This window comes from Taudactylus pleione, unplaced genomic scaffold, assembly GCF_031769625.1.
Source record: "Taudactylus pleione unplaced genomic scaffold, aTauple2 ptg001279l, whole genome shotgun sequence".
Taxonomy (NCBI): domain Eukaryota; kingdom Metazoa; phylum Chordata; class Amphibia; order Anura; family Myobatrachidae; genus Taudactylus; species Taudactylus pleione.
This window is the reverse complement of record NW_028285679.1, coordinates 1200258-1222624: the sequence shown is the minus strand read 5'-3', so window position 1 is coordinate 1222624 and position 22367 is coordinate 1200258. Positions and strand designations below refer to the sequence as shown.

At 47.6% G+C, this 22367-nt stretch overlaps 1 protein-coding gene across 1 annotated transcript in view; it reads left to right on the top strand.

Moving 5' to 3' along the window:
* Positions 1-11359: 11359 nt before the first annotated feature.
* Positions 11360-22367, top strand: part of LOC148443410 (interferon-induced GTP-binding protein Mx3-like) — a 94197-nt gene continuing 83189 nt past the window's right edge. The window contains exons 1-3 of the mRNA XM_088462867.1: positions 11360-11406; positions 11540-11730; positions 21438-21575. Coding sequence (XP_088318993.1) covers positions 11541-11730; positions 21438-21575 — 328 coding nt within the window. The 5' untranslated portion in view covers positions 11360-11406; position 11540. The remainder of the gene's footprint in view (positions 11407-11539; positions 11731-21437; positions 21576-22367) is intronic.

The window sequence follows — 22367 nt, the reverse complement described above, 5'->3', positions numbered from 1 at the left end:
TTGCGGTGGCATTGTCCACCTCTCCGTGTGGTCCTCCTCGTCCACGTCTTGCCCGTGTATTCACCCCTAAAGGGGGTCTACGGATTGCTTGGGCACTCGAGGAGGGAAAATGACTGTCATCTCAGACAGACAGAGATCATCTTGGTTGTGCAACTGCAATTTATATTTATATTTGGATTTATATACTGCAAATATTATAATTGTTTTGTTGGATGATTCTCGGCAATGTGTTTATCATGCTGAAGATTATTTAAGATGTAATTGTATTACAATATGCCGCTTTCCTAACAATAAAATGTTTTTCAAAAAACCAGTGATGTCAGTGAGAGAGCTTCCGGCTCTATTAGAGCCAGAAGCTCTCTGGGGCTTGCGGCCACGAGACCCTACCACAAGGGTCTCGTCGCAAGCCCGATGGTCGCGATGGTCTTGACCCTCGCGACCATCATTTTGGCCGCTCGCTATAGCTGTGGGTGGGCACCCACAGCTATGCGAGTGGCCAGGAGGCCGCTCTTAAATTCAGAGGGACGGCCCTGATTCAGAGCGAGCGCTCTGTCAGAGCGTCCGGCTCTGAATCAGGGCCAGTGTCAGTTGATACTGGCTGACTCAGGCTGACTAGTGATTGGCCGGATCGCGATCAGGTGATCGGAACAGCAGTACCTCAGGGCTGGCTGGATGTGTGCTGCAGCCCAGCAGGCCGGAAATAATGAAGCCTGCATAGGTGATGCAGGAACTGAGGGGGTCATTCAGACCCGCTCGCGAGCAAAGTTCGCTCGCAAGCGGGTCGATGTTTGGTGAATGCGCATGTGCGAGACCCGGCGAGCGACGAGAAATACGTAGCTTGGAGTCTCGCACCAAAGGGGGCGTGCTGTCGATGGTGAGTGACAGCACGCCCCCTTTGGTGGGCGTGCCAGGGGCGTGGCGGCCAGACGGAGGCGTTCCCATGTGATTAGTGATGTCAGTGGGAGTGACTTTGGCTCTGATAGAGCCAAAATCACTCCTGGGCTTGCGGAAGCGAGACCCTACCGCAGGGTCTCGTCGCAAGCCCGATGGTCTTTGACCATCGCGACCATCATCATGGATGCTCCATTTTCATGGAGGAGGGCCCTGATTCAGAGTGAGCGCTCTGGTCAGAGCGTCCGGCTCTGAATCAGGCCCTGAGCTCAGGGAGCGAGTTGGCTGACCACAGCAGCAGGGGTAACAGCCCGGGTTGTGACAAATAGGGACACACTAACCTCACCTGGCCAATATCTACTAGCCTGTAATGGAGAGGATTTTGTAGCTCAACTGAAAATCAGTGTCACAACCCGAGTCTGTTTCCCCTGCCGCCGGGTCACTTACCGATGCTGCCAGCATTCTCTATCACGTCCTAGACACGCAGGCTTCAGTATTTCCCGGCCTGCTAGGCCACAGACAACATCAGAGCCTGCTGTAGAGTATTGCAATGACAAGTCCCGATCACCTGACTGTAGTGGCCAATCGGGTGACAGCCTGAGTCTTCCCTTTACCACCTGACTCTGCTCAGCCTATCCCGGGTAACCCAGAGGTATACTGTATCTCCCAGCTGCTGGCTCTACCAAATCGCCAGTACAATGTCTAACCTCAGCCTGTACTGAGTAAGCTATGCTGTGCTCCCATTGCATTTCTGGATTCCCATTTGTGCAGTGTTGTTCCTGTTTGCTGCACGGACTCCTGCAAGTGCTCTACACCTGTGGCAGCTATTCCACTGGCTGCACAGGTAATCTCAGCCTGTTCCAGTTACCTGAACCAGTACCACGCCTGTGTATATACCATCCATGCTGCACAGCGAGTCTCTGCTGGTTCCTGCTCCGCTGGTGCCGTTCCTGGTATCACTATCCACTACCCATTCCGGTGTTCGGTCTGTGTCCGGTCCTGCTACCATCTGAGTGCTCCTGGATCCTGGACTACAGCGACATCCCAGTTTGAGCCACTAAGAAGAGTGTTATTATGTTATCTACAGTAACAACCCAGTACCAGCCTGGTCAGTCTACTGCTACAGTACACTCTTCTGACAATCACAGACTGCTAGAAAGTTGTATAAGCCTAAACTGAGCTGTCACAGTGATAACTCAGGGGAAGGTAGAAGTGTGGAGTGAATTATTAGGTCTCATGGTGATAGATATATTTTTAGTTACTGCATCAATAAACTGCACTTACGGTACCAACAGTTTGTTATTCAAAAGGAAAAGGAGTTATACTGTTATATGGCCTCAGATTGTAGAACTTCTATTTTGTTAACACTGTTATAAAGTTACAAGGACCTACTTGGTCAATTTCAATATATCTATACTTATAATAAAGTATTATTTTTTCAGAATTTTTGTTTGTCTGTTCGTTCCGCATCACGCAAAAACTATGGGATGAATTTGGATTGCGTTTGTAATATTGTATAGCTTAGTCACCCAGAAAGAAGCTAAGGTATGTGTTATCTCAATGTGACATCAGGGAGAGGAGCAATAAAGGAAAACCCAGATGCCTCTATGTGTGTATGTATGTATATGTGTGTGTGTGTGTATGTGTGTGTATGTGTGTATGTGTGTGTGTATGTATGTATGTATTGTGATGACTTGGGGTATCTAGCTCTGCAGAGGGTGGATGGGTGCAGTGTTTAGGTGCTTATTGAGGGTCCACACACGGCTTTCAAGTAAACAAATGATGCTTTTACTTCCAGCTTGTCAATTCAGGATACAGAAAATAACAAACAGAAAATAACAAAACAACCTAGCCCCTGTTTAGGGCATCTAGCTCACTTCTTGAGTCCTCTCTATAAGGGTGCAGCTAGTCTGCCAACACAGTCTCTGTAAGTGGGGGTCCTTCCTGCCATGTGCAGAACTGGACCCTGGCCTCCTGGCCTGATATAGCTTCCTTAGCCTGCAGCCTCGCTGCTTTATAGTACCACAGTCTGAGAGTTTGATGGTCCCCCCTTGCCTCTTCCAAGATCCGGACTCAGGCCTCCTGGCCCCCAATGGCTCGCTTAGCTTCACTGGGCTCTCCTGGCTGCTACAGTCTCGCCTAGACTGTCCCCAGCAGCCTGACTGCTCGGCCTTCTCATTAGCTCACACCTGAGCTCTCTCCTCCTGGCAGGTGTATCACCCAGTATTTCACCCCTGTGTGGGAGGATCTCCCCAATCCCACATAGAATCTGCTGCTCACCAGCGCCACCTCTGGTGATACTGCCACAGTATGTATGTATGTATATATATATATATATATATATACATACATTGCACACCCCGAATGCAAATAGTAATATATGTACTGTATGCATAAATAAATACATGGATGGATATATATGTATATATATATAAAGTGATACTTTGAAAATTATATATATATATAATTCAGATGGATGCAGGCACTCCCTTCAAATTGTTCAGGCCGTGGTGCTCACTGAGATCAACAAACAATGCAGCAAAAAACTCAAAAAAAAAATCCAAACTCGTCATCAGGACATACATATAATAATGAAAAACCATTACCTTTATACACCCCCATTGCGTGTGCCGCCAAAGCAACTCCGCCTCCCTCACATTCGCGAGGTCCCGGCCACTGCCGATGACGTCGCTGGGAGAAAGCGCGTTGCCCCGGTAACAAACGATACTAACAACATGAAGATCCATATGTAATAACAAAAGCACACCGGCTCATAAACATAGCGTGAACATATTAAAGACATACAAAGTTTAAAACATTGAGTGTAAGATATACAACACTGAAGCAGTTGCTTATTTGCAATTGTTGAAATGCATAAGGTAAATAATTTCGTAGCAAGCAAAGTGTCACAACCAGAGTATATATATATATATAACAAGCATATATGTAACAAGCAAGACAGAATGCCCTATACAAACTCCTATATTTCAGTCACCTATGATATTACAGGCCACATCAATCCAAAAGTGTTAAAGCTAAACAAAAATAAACAATAAATAAACCAAAATGCATATAAAACAACATACAATCTAATAATTACCAAAAAAGTAAAACTAAAATAAAACAAAAATTGTACAAATACGTTATAGATAAGTAGAAAAAGAAAGCTGATCATTAAGGCCCTTTGGCTTTACCGTGTCCAGTAGGTAAATCCACCTAGTTTCTAGACGCAGCAGAGCCAGGTGTCTGTCGCCACCTCTTGGATTCTCAGGAATGTGGTCAATGACCATGGGGCCCATTTATCAAACTGCATTTGAGGTAAATTCCCCGAAAACGCCTGTTTTCGGGGGTTTACCTCAAATACTAAGTATCCCCCGAATGTATGAAGGAGGGACCGCAGCAAGTATCGGAGATACCTGCTGCGATCCCTCCATTGCCGCCGGCAGCCACCTCCCCCATAGGTTCTATGGGGGATGCGATGCTGCCAAATGTATCAATATCGGGAATGCCAAGCATTCCCGATATTGACCCCATCAGCAAACGCCATCTAAAGATAGCGTTAGCCGCTGTGTCCTATGGGCACTTACCCGCATTTCAGCCGGTGGAGGGATCTTCCAGATCCCTCCACCGGCAATGGGCGCCGCTCATGTGCAGTCCGCGGGACTGCGCATGCGCAGCAGCCCAGAATGCGCTCCGGCCACATCGCAGGGACGGGCTCTTTTCAGAGCCCGTCTCCCTGCATGTGCCGGGTCATACATTCGGCCGGTATGATCGCATTTTGCAATGCGATCATGGGCGGTACTGCATACCCTGATCACATTGCAAAATGCGATCCTTAATAAATGGGCCCCATAGTGTCTTAAGCTGGCCAGGTTATGTTTATTTTCAAAGAAATGCCTAGCCACAGGCTGTTCAGATTTTTTACCGCTTAGTGCTGATCTAATTGCGGACCTATGTAGTGCCATGCGTTCTTTAAAAGAACGAATTGTCTTGCCTACATAATATAGTCCGCATGGACATTTGATAAAATAGACCACAAAGGAACTAGAACAGGTCAGTGGATACCTAATTGTATATTTATGGCCGGTATAAGGATGATAAAAGAACTTCCCAATTGTCATATGGCTACACGTTATACAACCTATGCACCTGTAGCAACCTCCACTTTTCAGCTGTATGTTGTTAGACAATTTCACCATATCTGTAATGTCAGATTTGACTATATGGTCTCTGAGGTTTTTACCTCTTCTAAGGCATGGTAGAATCCTAGGGCCTGATTCAGACCCACTCGCAAGCGGCTGTCCGCTCGCAAGTGGGTCGATGTTCTGGACTGAGCATGCGCACGACGGAGGGAGCTCCGTCGTGCGCATGCGCCAGACGCGACGAGCGAAGGAAAGTCCTTCGCTCGTTGTGTCTGATCAAAGGGGGCATGCTGTCGATGTTGATTGACAGCACGCCCCCTTTGGTAGGCGTGCCGGGGGCGTGCCTCCCTGACGGGGGCGTTCCCACGGGAACGCCTCCCGTCAGAAGCCGGCCCACTGACATCACTAGTGATGTCAGTGGGAGTGCTTTTGGCTCTGATAGAGCCAAAATCACTCAGGAGCTTGCGGTTGAAAACCTCAACCGCAGGCTCCGGCTCGCAGTTTCGATGGTCGCGATGGTCAAGACCATTGCGGCCATCAAACTGCACGCTCGTATAGCCTGTGGGTGGTCACCCACAGCTATACGAGCGTCCAGGAGGACGGCCCTCATTCAGAGCGTGCGCTCTGCTCAGAGCGTACGGCTCTGAATGAGGGCCCTAGTCTGTTTTAGACACTTAAGGTCCTTATCTTGTTGTATAATAGGCCAAAGACTATGTGTAGTTTGATTAATGATTTTATCGGCAGAAGTAAACCTACGTGGCCAATGTATACAAGTATAAGTTTTTTCTTTAATGCTTTTTTTCAGTAGATCATTTCTATCCAATCGATCTACCCTTTGTCTAGCTTGAGTTAAAATGTGGGGCGCATATCCTCTGTCGCTAAACTTTTGCTAAGATCATCTAATTTCTCAGGGTCACTAGTGAACCGCTTGACTCTAACTAATTGGGGAAAAGGTAGGCTTGTTTTGGTGGCCATCGGATGGTGGCTAGATGCAGTAAGTAGTGTATTGCGATCTGTCTGCTTGGTATAAATACTTGTGATAATCTTATTATTATCCCTTTTAAGTGTGACGTCCAAGTAGTTGACCTGCTCAAGGCTGAGATGGAATGTAAATTTTATTGGGCAGTTACGGGCATTAATGTCTTCCATTAAACTAATAAAGTCACTATAATCCCCCTGCCAAAATAAAAGTACGTCGTCTATATAACGACAGTAGAATTTTATTCTATCTCTCACATCTCTGCCAAAAAAGAAGTCCCTCTCAATTGCAAACATATATGTGTTAGCATAACCCGGGGCAATATGCGAGCCCATTGCGCATCTCGTGCGCTGCAAATAGAATTGGCCATTGAAATAAAAATAATTTTTATATAACTCCTGCTCAAGCAATGACAAAAAGAAATTAAGTTCTGGACCCCTATATAAATCATTATTATGCAACAGATCATAGGTAGCCCTAATACCTTCTTGGTGAGGAATATTAGTATAGAGGCTAACTATGTCTAAGGTACACATCCACAAATTAGTGGGTAAGTCGTCAAGTTCCTCTAGTTTGTTTAACAACATAGTTGTATCCTTAAGATACCTTTCCTCAGCCTGCACACAAGGCTGTATAAAAAAATCGAAATATTCAGATACATTGCTTAAGAGAGAGCCCCTGGCCGATATTATCAGACGGCCCAGAGGCCTGTCCAAATTTTTGTGTATCTTCGGGACACTATACAAGAGTGGGGCTTTCAGATGGTCTGTTTTAAGATAATCACCTATCGCTACATCTATTATTTTATTATTAATAGCATTATCGATTATAGAGTCTAGTTCTTCCTTGAATTTTTGTGTCGGATTGTTCTCCAATGTGACATAAACAGCCTCATCCATTAATTGTCTATCCAATTCAGCCTTATACTGATCAAGATCTTGAATGACCAGGCCTCCACCCTTGTCCGCTCGCCGAAAAATTATGTCAATATAGGAGCCTAAATCTTTAATGGCTCTACGTTCTTCCTTAGAGAGGTTATATCTTGTATTGGGTATTTCTGTAATCATATGGTCAGATACTTGTGCACCTAATGCCTTCATGAAACATTGTATCGAAAGGTTATTGGAAATCGGATCAAAATGCGATTTTTTTTTTCGAAATATCTTATCTTGCTTATCAACTGTACTTATCTCAGCTCCAAAAAACTCTTTAAGTTTCAACTGTCGATATAAAATATGCTGCTCCACTTTCCACTCACAGTTGTTGAAAGGGGTGGTGGGCACAAAACTTAGCCCTTTGTTTAGAACCCTCATTTCTGTTTCAGTGAATACTGGAGATGATAAGTTCATTTGTTGCGTGCCCTGCTCTTGCCCTTCTTTGTTGTTTGGGCGGCATTGTCCACCTCTCCGTGTGGTCCTCCTCGTCCACGTCTTGCCCGTGTATTCACCCCTAAAGGGGGTCTACGGATTGCTTGGGCACTCGAGGAGGGAAAATGACTGTCATCTCAGACAGACTGAGATCATCTTGTTTGTGCAACTGCAATTTATATTTATATTTGGATTTATATACTGCAAATATTATAATTGTTTTGTTGGATGATTCTCGGCAATGTGTTTATCATGCTGAGGATTATATAAGATGTAATTGTATTACAATATGCCGCTTTCCTAACAATAAAATGTTTTTAAAAAAACCAGTGATGTCAGTGAGAGAGCTTCCGGCTCTATTAGAGCCAGAAGCTCTCTGGGGCTTGCGGCCACGAGACCCTACCACAAGGGTCTCGTCGCAAGCCCGATGGTCGCGATGGTCTTGACCCTCGCGACCATCATTTTGGCCGCTCGCTATAGCTGTGGGTGGGCACCCACAGCTATGCGAGTGGCCAGGAGGCCGCTCTTAAATTCAGAGGGACGGCCCTGATTCAGAGCGAGCGCTCTGTCAGAGCGTCCGGCTCTGAATCAGGGCCTCTGTGTACTGTAAACCGAATGCAAATGTTTGGTACCTTATTTCCTTATACTGATATAGGGAAGCTGATTACCAAAGCAAGCCTCTAGGGGGGGAACTATCATCATTTCACTAGGTAACAAAGACACTTTAGCAGAGGTAAATGAGGCTACACTAGGAGAGCAGGTTTCTGTTCTTAGAGAAATCGCAGTTTCAGTTTTGCTTTCCCAGAACAGGAGAAGCCCCCTCCCCTCCAATCCTCCTGTATAAGGCCGGGTGCTGTCTCAGTAGTAGCTCTTGCTGAACGCTGAGACACAGCAGCATCACACTAGCCTGAGGCAGCCGGGTACCCAGCAGACAGGTGAGATGGGAGAAGGTTTATCCCTGATCTTATACCTATGATTCTAGCACTAAAGGACTGAAGAAGAGAATAATGGTCCTCATATAATTGTCAAATACTAATAAGAAAAGAATCAAAATACTTTATTCATTTCTATACATTTAAGTTGAAAAAATATCCATTGATATAAGTTATATATTATATGTTAAATATTCTGATACATTTTGTGCTAAATATAAATAGAACAATTATATTTGTAATAATATAATAAAATAGGATAATATTCTGAAATACTGCAGTTACCTAGTGTAAAGTTAGGGGAAGTTCTCTCTCTCTCTCTCCATGTCCCCTCTCCCTCCCTCTATCACTCTCTTTCCTTTTCCTTCTCTCCCCCTCTCTCCAGCTCCCTCTCTGTTTCTCCTCTCTCTCTCCCTCTCCCCTCTCCCTCCCTCTGTCACTCTCTTTACTTTTCCCTCTCTCCAGCTCCCTCTTTCTCACTTTCTCCCTCCCCCTTTCTCCCCCTCTCTGGCTCCTCCCCCTTTCTCCCCCTCTCTGGCTCCTCCCCTTTCTCCCCCCCTCTCTCTCCATCTCCCCTGAGTTGAAGATCACAGCACTGGTCCTCTGAGATTGCTGGGGAAGGTTAGATAGATACAGTACATGGGAAAACTGGTTTCTGTGCTCAGAGACCTTGTACAGTACTTTCAGTTTCGGTTATTATTTCTAGTGTCATTAATGTCCCCTCCTCCTCCTCCATATACCTGTATGTATACTGCAGTGTCACAGTCACACTATGCACCAGCCGGGTGTTCAGAGGCTGAGCCCAGCACACTGGGCAGGTGAGTGGCAGAGCTTTATGTGTCCTGGCACTAACTAGCAATGCTCATCTGTAAGGGTTTGTTTCAGGGGCTGGCCTGCACATTTTAGACTGGGAGCAATTAAATATTAAAGGTTAAAAAAAAGCCCATTTGCTGGTGAATAGACCCGTTCTCTCCAGCATACAGACAGGGTTTGTTTTCATTCCTTAAAATGTTTTTGTCAGGTAAAACCCTGTTGTAGGAAGTCTATCTATGAAGTATTGATTGCGATATTGGCGTTTCTGGTAATGCCATCATCAGATACTGGGCCTCGTTCCGAGATGTAGTCAGACCCGGTGGTGTGTGTACATCCCCAATGTTAGATGATCGTCACATGTGCAGGATCTGTACTGCGTATGCTCCAGTCTTCTGCTGTGAGATCTCTCGCAGTTCCCGTTTAGTGGCGGGGAGTGCAGGGAGCTGGCCTGCGTTTCCAGAAATGGGGGCGTAGCCCCGTTCCCTATGAGGGCTGGGACCAGGGTCTGTTCCTCCAACGCAAACTCCCTGACACTGGATGAGCAGTTCCATTGCCCAGTAAGCTTACTCAGAATGACTGCAATGCTGCGTCTTCGGACACGAGACTCGGATCGCAGATGCTGGCAGGAGGCGTCTTTTCTCATCAGAAGCCTCTGCTACATTACCATATGTTAGCATTGCTGCAACGCCAAAAGAGGCATTAGCTATGCTAACGGCGTCCATTTCTGAGGCAGGCCCATTGTTACTGTCAGAGGGCCTGAAGTGCACTGCTGATCGCAGATTCCCGATTATCGGGAATCTGCGCGTGCACAGGACCCATTCTGCGAGTGTGCACTATCCTCACCCCCCATGGACCGATTCCCCTCTACAGTCTCTGATTGCAATTGGGTCGGATTTGTGATTTGCGGGTGTATGGGGGCGGGCCTAATGATGTGAGGTGCCCGTTCCCATTAGCAACCTGCTGTTGCATTCGAAGTTTTAGTAATAAGTCTGTATGTGTTGTAGCATGCGTATGTTTCTGTCTGTATGTGTTAGTGTGTATGTATGTGTTAGAATGTATATACTATATGTGTATTTATGTTAGTGTCTAACTCTATATGTATGTGTTAGTGTGTGTATATGTGTATGTATGTTAGTGTCTATATATGTGTATGTATGTGTTAGTATGTGTATATGTGTATGTATGTTAGTGTCTATATATGTGTATGTATGTGTTAGTGTGGGTATATGTGTATGTATGTTAGTGTGTTATATATGTGTTAGTGTGTGTATACTGTATATATGTTAGTGTATATATGTGTATGTATGTGTTAGTGTGTGTGTATATATGTGTATGCATGTGTTATTGTGTATATATGTGTATGTATGTTAGTGTGTATATATGTGTTAGAGTGTATTTGCTGTATGTGTTAGAGTGTATGTATGTGTTAGTGTGTATATATGTGTATGTATGTGTTAGTGTGTATGTATGTGTTAGTGTGTATATATGTGTATGTATGTGTTAGTGTATGTATGTGTATGTATGTGTTAGTGTATGTATGTGTATGTATGTGTTAGTGTGTATGTATGTGTTAGTGTATATATGTGTATGTATGTGTTAGTGTGTATATATGTGTATGTATGTGTTAGAGTGTATGTATGTCTTAATGTGCGATCGGCGGCTAAACTTAGACGCCCACCAGCCTGGAGTAAAGACGCCCACTTTCAGACCTCAACTCCAGGAAGTGTATGAAAACATTGACCATCGGGCGATATCGAACCAGTGTGCAGTGCTTGGGTAAACCTTAGGCTACCTCAAGCACTGCGATCACCGCTGTCTGTATTTCACCCGCATGACGCGTATGCTGACGCTGCATTGTAATTATGCACTCCTTAAAGTGGGTGTAAAGACGCCCAGCCACGCCTGTGCTAGTACAAGCACTCCCCGTTTACACAGACCTGTCCCATCCACCAGCCACCCACGCCCTGTTCTGTCACTCAAACTAGCGGTCTGGCAATATGCAGAGAGCAATCGTCTCCCGATCGCAGTGACTGGTCCGCGCATGCGAACTGCGACTTATGTGCATGCGCAGTTTGCAACAATTGCCCGGCTGCGAGCGAACGCAGCTTAGCGACCGGGTCTGAAGCAGTCCCTCTGTTCAATAATAATGTTTTATCTTCCATTAGAGTTGCCGCACGTGACTTCATGAGGTCACGCCACGCTGCTGGAAGGAAGAGGTCAGAGGGGCAGGAGAGCGTGAGGAGAACAAGCCAGAAGGAAGGAGCATTCGTCAAGGAGATAAGGTAAGTCATGACTCATGAGACTTAGCGGTAGCGGAGAAAGGGGGAGGGGGGTCCCTGCCTACTTTGTCAGTCCCGGGCTCCACAATTTCTGATGGCAGCCCTGTATATATAGATTTTTTTTGTTTTCTTACAGAATGCCTAACTACTTGTATGACACATACGAGGAGAAGATCCGTCCATGTATAGATCTCATTGATTCACTGAGGTCCCTGGGGGTGGAGAAGGACCTGGCGCTACCGGCGATCGCAGTCATCGGTGACCAGAGCTCCGGGAAAAGCTCAGTTCTGGAGGCTCTGTCTGGAGTCACTCTCCCCCGAGGCAGCGGTGAGAGGAATCTTTTCATCACTACGAAATGTAGACACAACAGTTACTGCAGTGAGGAAGAGCGATTCAGGTGCAAGGATCCTGATAACATCCATGTTACACATATCATATATCATACTTACCTACTGTACCGGGACCTGCGGGAGGCTCACGATTTTTCGGGTAGCTCCCGCACCCCCAGTACAGTCGGCACTTCTCCCGCATCCTGCCCACATCCTAGTGAAGTGAGCAGGAATAGGGAGAATCTTACCGGAAATCCGAGGTCCGAACGTAGAGGGCAGAGGCTATTATCATAGAATCGCACCCTTTGGCCCTGCCCCCCTATTTAAATATGCGCGATTAACAGGATTTTTCCATGAGGGGGAGTGGCCTAATGATGCAAATACTCCAATCTGAGTTCCCTTAGGACACAGCACTCTGATCCTGTATTGCCAGCAGGAGACCTCTAATTACACCAGACACCTCCTGCTGCATTGGCGTATTAGTTGTGCGGTATCGCAGAGCCGATTCCCTACAGCTGTGCAATGCCAACAGCTCTGAATTAGGCCCTGTGGTAACTTTTTCATAAAATTATTTACAATAATGACAGTGCCTGCGTAAGGGTTTACAATAGCACTGAAACAAAAATGACAAATCTCCGGCATTAATCACAAAAATACAGCTGAGTGACTGGCACCGGACAGACGACCCCCTCAGATACTCGCCGCCGAAGGAGAAGGTCCCCAACAGCTCTACTGACCCACAGGCAGAGCACATGAAACCAGCAGGCCTGCACCTCCGCTCATGCAGTTTAAGGATGGACCACCACGCATAGATGGGGAAGCAGCAGGTCAAACCAGATGGAGCCATGCATCTCTATGAACCACTAGGTCCTCCTATCCACTAAAGGTCCCACAAATCGTCCCATGAATCCCCCCCCCAGTACTACCCCACCACCACAAGTCCTGCAAATCAGAACACCCCCTGAACAATCCCACAGATTTACACCTCATGCATCATACAAAGAGGTATGATAACTGTGGGTTATACAGAATCGGTATGTAGTGCCGGCTGTCGGAAAGCCTGTCAGAATACCGACATCGGCATCCCGAAGGTTGGTATCCTGACAGTGGTCAGGTAGGTATACTTACCCTCCCCTCTTCCCACCCTAACCCTCCCCATTAGTGCTTAAACCTAACCCTCTCCCCTTAGTGCCTAACCCTAACCCTCCCCCCTTAGTACCTAACCCTCCCCCCCTTAGCGCCTAACCTCCCCCCCAGTGGTGCTTAACCTCCCCCCAGTGGTGCCTATTCCTCCCCCCTAGGGGTGCCTAACCCTAACCTCCCCCCCAGTGTTGCCTAACCCTCCCCCCTAGGGGTGCCTAACCCTAACTTCCCCCCCAGTGGTGCCTAACCCTCCCCCCTAGGGGTGCCTAACCATAACCTCCCCCCCAGTGGTGCCTAACCCTCCCCCCTAGGGGTGCCTAACCCTAACCCTGCTATGCTCCCTAAACCTAACCTCCCCCACCCCCCCGGCTAATGCTACGGGTGCCCCGGACTTACCTTGTTTGGCCTGGCATCCTTCGGCGTTCCGGCATCGGGATTCAGATAGGTGTCGGTATTTTGACTCCTATCTTGAGTCCTATGACGGGATTCCCCAGTCGGAATTGAGAACAGCAGCATCGCGGCCGCCGGTCTCATAACTACATCCCGGGTTATACATGGTATCAGCACAATACAAGAGAGATATATGTCAGGGAGAGAGAGAGAGAGAGAGAGAGGAGGAAGAGAGATGGGGAGAGAGAGATGGGAGGAAGAGGAGAGAGAGATGGAGAAAGAGTGGGAGATGGGGAGAGAGATAAAAGAGGGGAAGAGAGATGGGAGGAAGAGCGGAAAGAGGGAATAGTAAGATGGAAGAAAGAGGGAGAGAAGGGGGATAGATAGAGAAGAGAACGAGGAGGAGAGAGTTGGTAGTAAGATGGGGAGAGAGATGGGAGGCAAAGGAGGAGGAAGATGAGGACAGTGACAGGGGAGAAAAAGGGGTAGAGAGAGATGGAAGGAAGATGGGTAGAGAGAGATGGAAGGAAGATGGGTAGAGAGAGATGGAAGGAAGATGGGTAGAGAGAGATGGAAGGAAGATGGGGAGAGAGATGGGAGGCAAAGGAGGAGACAGATGGAAGATGAGGACAGTGACAGGGGACAAAGAGGGGTAGAGAGAGATGGGATGTGGGGGAAGAGAGGGAACAATAGCTAGCGCCCAGACAAATTACAGGTCTAATAATAATACATATTAGTACATTCATATAAACGTTTGTATAGAGAGAGACTTACTGTACATTCTCTGACAGTGGCTGGAAGACACCGCAGATAAACTGACCATTTAAAACACCAACATTGTACATGTTGGCTTCAGTCATTAGACCTTCTCCCACTTCCAGCCTCCTCCTGCACCACTTCCCCTCTCACCTGCAGGCTGAATAACTTCACTTTCTTATCAGACACGAGACAGTCACAGGACACGGCAGTGATCAGTGGTGGAGCTCCCGCTGTAGCCTGGGGTGTGGAGGCTATGGAGCCTGGTGCTGATCCATATGATGCTGGGAATGAAGGCCTAGCCCTTGTACATGCCCAGGAGGGCAGAGCAGAGGCCTCTGTACATAGAGTTGCCAGCGCACTACCCCGTGATTTGCTATGGAGCTCGGCGAATGGACATCCGTTTTAACTTCACAATCAGCAACACAGTAAATATATTAATTAGTGAAAGAGGGCTCTCAAGTCCAGATAAATATCTATCCTAAAAAATATATATTTTAATCAATTATAATTCCTTGCAGCAATTTAATTCCATGCTCACGAGGGCCATTTTAATAAAGAGGCAAAAACAAGAGATATGGTAAGAACTTACCTTTGTTATCTCTGTTTCTACGAAGTCCATAGGGTCCACAGGGTTGACCTTGGGGTATAGGTTGGGAACCAAATCCGGGCACCACGCAGTTAAAGCTTTTTGCTCCTAGGATGCACTTGGGTCCACTCTCCCTATAACCCCACAACCCAGCCAGAGGCACCTCAGTTTGTAAGTAGCCAAAGGCCAGAGGAGGAGAGAAAAAGAGAGAGAAAACTGGAACACTCAATAACCATACTTACAGAAATGGAAGACGGAAAACCGGTGACCAGCCACACAGCCCATATGAAGCCAGGTGCGTCAGGGCGGGCGCCCTGTGGACCCTATGGACTTCGTAGAAACAGAGATAATAAAGGTAAGTTCTTACCATATCTCTTGTTTTCTACTTCAGGGTCCATAGGGGATCCACAGGGTTGACCTTGGGGATGTCCCAAAGCAGTTCAACCAAGGGTGGGGACGCTCCTGTGCTGAGAGGAGAATCCGTCGCCAAAAAGGAAGCATCCTGAGAGGCAAAGGAAACCAATGCCTAGAACCTTAAAAAGGTGTGGACAGAAGACCACATGGCCACCTAGTAAGGTAACACAGCCAAGGCGCCACAGCGAGCCGCCCACGAGGGTACATGGCCCGAGAAAAAACAAGCATCAACAACAGAAAGGCCTACCCAAGGGAGGCCCCTGAAGAAGACATACGAGGCCATCCAGCCAACATCTGGCTATAGGGCGGCCATCCTTTCCTGTTAAAACCAGAAATCTCAGACCACCAATAAGATGTCCGATTTCCGTAAGGAACCTGAACGGATTACATAAATCCACAGAGGCCGGACCACAGTCAATGAGGCCACACCAGCCGAGAGGACTGGGGACTGAATGGCCGTACCATAAGTTCCAGAATAATATGGAACCTAAAAATCACTAAGAAGAAACACAGGGTGAGAGCAACTCACACCCTGACATGATGCCCTCCAGAAGAGGGAGCCACATGAGAACGCTCCCAATTCCGACACTCACCTGGGTGATATAAACACCCTGAGAGAAAGAGAGAGCCTAAGCAATAGACCATGTAATGGCTATCACAACCAGCGGTTCCATAGACCATCCCCGGAGGGAACGAAGAACCACTACTAACTCCCAAGGAGTCCCTAGGGAGGACAAATGGAGGAATAATCCAGAAAACACTCCAAAGGATGAACAGGATACCAGAGCGGAGCAATTCCATATTTTAATCATACTGACAGTGTAGAGATCCGCACTGACAGGAAGGCCAGGCCGAGGGTGCAACCCAAGCCAGCCGGAAGGAATGCCAGAATATCAGGAAATCCTGGACACCGGAGGATTGTATCGACAGGTACAATACCATAAAAATTATGGCTGCCACAGTTTGTGGTAGGTCCCAGCAAAAGCTGATCCATGTGCTCTAATCATGATTACAAAGCCAGGGAAGCCGTAAGACCACTGTAGGGGACGCAGTCAAAGACAAGCAACCCAGGTCCAAGGCAAAACCAAGGACCCTGAGATAACAGGTCCGGGCAGTGAAGCAGCAGGAATGGAGTATCGATGGAGAGACTCCGAAAATCCAAGTACCCCTGACATCTGGGGCAATCAGGAGCCACCAGCAGGAAAGCATCTCCGTCCACGAGGAAGAAGGGAGACCGGAGAACACAGGTACTCAGAGTGGAAGGACCACTTCACCGACAGAGAGTCACTGAAGGTTGCTTCAGAATCCCCAGAGTTGGACTGTAACACCATAGTGTGATAAAGTCAGAAGGCCAGGAGGGTCACCTCAGGGGGGGCCCCCCTGCTCACCAGGAGATGAAACCTCTCTTTGGGAAGAGACTAGTCCTCGTGATGCACTTCGTGACGGCTGAGGACTTAATATGAACGCTGCCGAGATGGTCGGGAGGAGACCCTCGGACTATGTCCGAATGTGTGACATACCTGTCATTGCCACCCAACACACAGTATTGCTAAAAAGGAAGCCACTGCCCTGACCCTGCTGGACTGAACTTTTTCAGGTTCACCAGGAAACAAGAGTTATGCCAGAGTGAAGGCCCAAGACAGGTTAAAGTTCCAACAAGTTAATTGCCAGGGTGGAATCGACAGACGTCCAACTGCACTGATATGGATGCGAACCAGACACTGTCCGTAGCCAAGAATACCCTGGACGAGATGACCATAGCCACCCGGAAAGGGACCGACTTGCCTCCAGAGAGAGCATCATCGTTTGAACAGTGATCCGACAGAAAAAACTCGTTCCATCTGGAGATAAGCCAATTATGGAAAGGCCTGGAATGGAACTGAGCCCATTCCACCCTTCCAAAGGCAGACACTGAATAGTGGACCATGCATCCCAGAGTGTAAAGACATATGTCGACTGCGTAGCCATCCATGTACTCCTAATGGAAGAGTGGAGATGCCGTCTTACGCCAGAAGAATTCTCAGATTCTGAGAATCCAGCAGGGCTCCTAGGTGAAGAATACCCAGAGAGGGATGCAGGGAGGACTTTTTCCCCGTTGATTAAACGTCTGCACCCTGAAGAAGCCACGGTCATCCTGACCTGGCTGTAGAGAACCCCTGCGATCCTGCTAAGAGCAGGAGGCCGTCCAGGTACAGGAGCATTGGGATATACTGAACAGGAGAACTGTCAGAAAATCCAAAACGCTGGTAAACCCCTGTGTGGGCTGAGGATAGTCCCAACAGGTAGAGCCCGAAAAATTGTAAGTGCTGTGATACAGCAAACCTCAGTCCATGCTGAGGCAAGGTCTCTGTAAGTACCCGTAGGCACGCGTCCTGTATATCTAATGATACCATAAAGTCCCCAGGTTCCAAACATAGTATGATGGACCCTAGGGATTGCCTCCTGAGCCCAGGTAGCTTTAGGAACTGGTTCAGGGAAGTGAGACAGAGAATAGGCCAAAGAGGACCATTCAGCCACCGCACCAGAAAGAAAGCAGTACAACCAGTCCCTCGCTGAGAAAGTGGGGATGGCCTAATGAGCTCCGCTTACCGCAACAACTGTATAGCTTTCTGGATTTGTAAGGCCCTGTTCGGGTCTGAATAAGGGCCTGCGTACCATCACCTGGAAAGAGTCCGCCTGAGCAAAGAGAGGGCTTACCCTCCTACCCACCTAGCCGCGGCAACTTGACACTAGTACCGGGCGAACTGAGAAAATCGCCATCTCCCAGTGGTAGGCCTGTCTCGTCAGGCTGAAGAGATATCCGTAGGTTCAGAAGCAGGATCGGCTGGCAGTCCAGGCCTGCTCGGTACTGGTTATGTCGGCCCTCGTAGAGGCCGACAGTCTATGAAGAAACAGACCTTAAGGCTGACCCAGAGGACAAAAAGACTTAACAGACTTAGTCTGAGGCCTTGTAGTGGGCATAGCTGAAGGCGGTAAACTTGTCGTTAGTAATACTGCCAATGTTACTACAAGCCTGTCAAGGTCAGGACCAAACAAGATCTACCCTATAGATGGTATCTGCACCTCTGCATTCCCAGAGCGCAGCATAGGGTATTACGGAGGATACAGTCGCAGCCGGAACTCTGAAAGTTAGGAGACTGATATCCAATATAGGCATTTCCACCTACAACAACTGCATATATTACGTGAGCGACCAAATACATTTGAACCCCAGACGTGTTGGAGGGGAAAAAACATTACAAATGCATCAGCTCAGTATGCAAGAGTATTAACCAACCATGCTATAGCCATGGTAGGATGGGTAACAAGCCCTGAAAGCGAGTATACTGACTTCAGGCAGAGTTACCCCCTACGGATCCGAAGAATCCGACCACGCAGGAATGGGAGGCGTCAACGTCTGAAATCAGATGAGTAACACAGGAGGGACTCGTGATGACCCTCAGGGAATTTGGGACAGGAGGCCAAACACTGTTGCAATACCTCGTATCTGGCAACAGCCAGAGTCCCGCCATGCGATCCACCCGCTAGTCAGCAACAGGGAACCCGAAGGCACGTAAGACTGAGGGTGTATGATACAAGTGCAGGTCAACATTCACTCTAACCAGAATGGACCTGCTACCAGCCCCAAAGAAGGGATAATAATACCTGAAATAGGCTTCCCCCCGTGTAAGAGGGAAAGAGCCCAAAACAGTATCCAGTTCACGGCAGAGCCAACTGGGAAGTAACCACAGGGCGTCAACCACGCCACTTTGCGTTTTGTAGAAAACGACATCCACCCAGGGTGGCTGTGGTAATCCCTGCAAGGGGAATGACAGACTGTTGTGGCACCAGGGGGAATTCATATTCTGCGAAAAATCCCTGCAGGGAGCGGTAGTCTGTGTCACAGGGGAAGAGTCCTGAGATGAAAAGGGCAGTATGGTGAAGTAACCCCAAGTGAGGTACAACAATGGGGCCCGCCCGGCGATCCGCAATTGAGAGGATCCAGAGAAAACAAACCACCCAAGGGGGTCGTGAAAGGGGCCGGCACCAGATGACGCCACACACAGAACCCTTTATGAAACAAATCCTCCGCACTAACACCTGCAGCACATGACTTGCAGGATAGTAAAAATGGGTGCAGTATAACGCTCTGTCTCCTGGTCAAATATATCAAACCAATCTTGGCGGAAATATCAAGCAGCGCTATACTGGTCCTGACTGATGCCAAAATTAGCCGCAGGGACCCTTCAGCGTATGCAACACACAGTTCCAACTAAAATGTGGCAACGTGCAGCACGCAACAGTATGTGACAAACCTCACAAATATTAACGAGTATATAAATGTGAGGTCTCAGAACCACCCTAAGTACAGCTGTATTAGGGCAGATAAAGTAAAGGGATAGATATACACTGACAGGTGAGAGAATTAAGTACAGACAGTCAGCACTAGCATAAGTCACATACCATGCAGATATATGCATATATACATAAACATGTCATATAATATACTGCACTATTACACTGCATTCAACTTACCCAGATTCAGTGTCTGGGAAGGCTACAGCGCTGTGTACACTGACCTGATGGTGAGGTACGCAGGGGGACTGGACTCACTGCCATCTCCAGAGATTTCTGCTGCACCACAAGAAAATGGCCGCTGGAGACCTCAGAAGAAGCGTGGCCCGCGGAGGAAGCAGCTCAGCGACGCCAGACTATACATACTGAAAGGCGCGCTGAGCTCAGGGGAGGAGCCGCTGTAACAGGGATGGCTGCCTCCCCTGGCCGGCTATTAACCCCCGGGACGCCGGCTCCCTGCACCGATCAGTAAGTCCCTGGTGGTCTAGTGGACACACAGGGTATGGGAGGGCACGCCGCCACCGCCGGCGCCTCTGGTCTGTCCCCAGAGACCGGAGGCACAGGATTGCATATTAAATGCGCGGATCACCGCAAGCGGTGACCCGCGCCTTACCTGCTCCCCGTGGATCCGGCAGCAGTCCTGGGCGCCCGCAGAGTCCGGCTAGTACAGACTCTGGGGTCCCGCTGAGATCCCCAGATCTGTACTGGCGTCTCAGCGCCGGTGGGGTGACGGAGCGGCAGCTTAGAAGTCCCATGGACAGTCCGACGCTGCCGCTCTAAAAGTCCAAAGTAAAAAATAAAAAACTCTGTTCTTTGAAAAAAAAAAAATATAGCTTAGGTTCTGTTAAGCAGCTCCCCACTGCACTAAACGGTGACCCGACGCCGGCCGGGCACCAACTTAAACTGAGGTGCCTCTGGCTGGGGGTGGGGTCATAGGGAGAGTGGACCCAAGTGCATCCTGGGAGCTAAAAGCTTTAACTGCGTGGTGCCCGGATTTGGTTCCCAACCTATACCCCAAGGTCAACCCTGTGGACCCCCTATGGACCCTGAAGTAGAAATAGCAATTTTCCCTGGACCTACTAGGCCGTGGGGCACATTATCTTCTATATCATCCACCTTGTTGCCTAGGATGACAAGAAACCCTTAGTCCTAAATGTGATCCTACCCCAGTCATTGGCCCTAAGCAGACACCTAATACAAGCCTAAGGCTTAATGTACAATTGTAACTGTGTAATTGCATGTGATAACCATATGAGATATCTGTGACAGATGGCTCCCTCCCCATACGGCTCCTAGATTGTGGTATTGGTTACAGACCAAGCTTCTATGCTACTATAGAGACCTGCACATCTCTTACATCAGACCTGCTGCTCTCCTTATCCCAATGGGTTACTTTCATGTAATTGTTGTATTCTGTCCCATGGGGTAATGTGATGCCCTTATAATGGGTGGGATGCATGACGAAAATCACAAAGGGACGTCTCTCTCTCTCCCTCGGTAAGAGCGGCCCTTTGCGATGGAGGAACCTCCGGGTCTATGACCCAGAAGCCCCTCTGCTGTCCTTCTGTGCATGCCACAGGGGTGCATCTGTTTGTCTCCCTCTCACAGCACTCTCTGGATAGAAGCCCATAGACTTCTATAGGGTAACGCCATCAGAAGATTATTATTATTATTATCCTTTATTTATAGGGCGCCACAAGGGTTCCGCAGCGCCTAACATTGCACATAAACAAATGAGCACACAAGAAACACAGTTATTAACAGTACAAACAATGAAGGACAAATACAGGATTTATATACATTGCTGCATAACACTTACATAAGCAGCAGGGTGTCAGGGGCTGTTGTAAATTAAAATATAAGTAAGGGAAGGAGAAGCACATGAGGGAAGAGGGCCCTGCTCGTGAGAGCTTACATACTAAAGAAATAGCAGATGAGGTGACCCACCGCATCCAAGCCCCGGAGTGCACCTTGGGGGGTCTGACCTCATTTCTCCCTTTGCTGGATCCCGCCCAATGTGAGAAATCATATTATAGATCTATGATACGTGATCATTACTATCTCTCTTTGCTCTACAGGTATCGTCACCCGATGTCCCCTGGAGCTTAAACTTGTGAAAAGTAAAAATGGTTCAGAATGGAAGGGAAAAATCAGCTATAAAACCACCAGCCAGGAGCTGGGGAACCCCGAGGAGGTGGAGAAGGAAATCATGAAAGGTGAGGAATATAAGCACCTCCCGGATATTATCTGTGTGATATAAGCACCTCCCGGATATTATCTGTGTGATATAATCACCTCCCGGATATTATCTGTATGATATAATCACCTCCCGGATATTATCTGTGTGATATAAGCACCTCCCGGATATTATCTGTATGATATAAGCACCTCCCAGATATTATCTGTATGATATAAGCACCTCCCGGATATTATCTGTATGATATAAGCACCTCCCGGATATTATCTGTATGATATAAGCACCTCCCGGATATTATCTGTATGATATAAGCACCTCCCGGATATTATCTGTATGATATAAGCACCTCCCGGATATTATCTGTGTGATATAAGCACCTCCCAGATATATTCTGTATGACATAAGCACCTCCCGGATATTATCTGTATGATATAAGCACCTCCTGGATATTATTTGTATGATATAAGCACCTCCCGGATAGTATCTGTATGATATAAGCACCTCCCGGATATTATCTGTGTGATATAAGCACCTCCCGGATATTATCTGTATGATATAATCACCTCCCGGATATTATCTGTATGATATAAGCACCTCCCGGATATTATCTGTATGATATAATCACCTCCCGGATATTATCTGTATGATATAATCACCTCCCGGATATTATCTGTGTGATATAAGCACCTCCCTGATATATTCTGTATGACATAAGCACCTCCCGGATATTATCTGTATGATATAATCACCTCCCGGATATTATCTGTATGATATAAGCACCTCCCGGATATTATCTGTATGATATAATCAC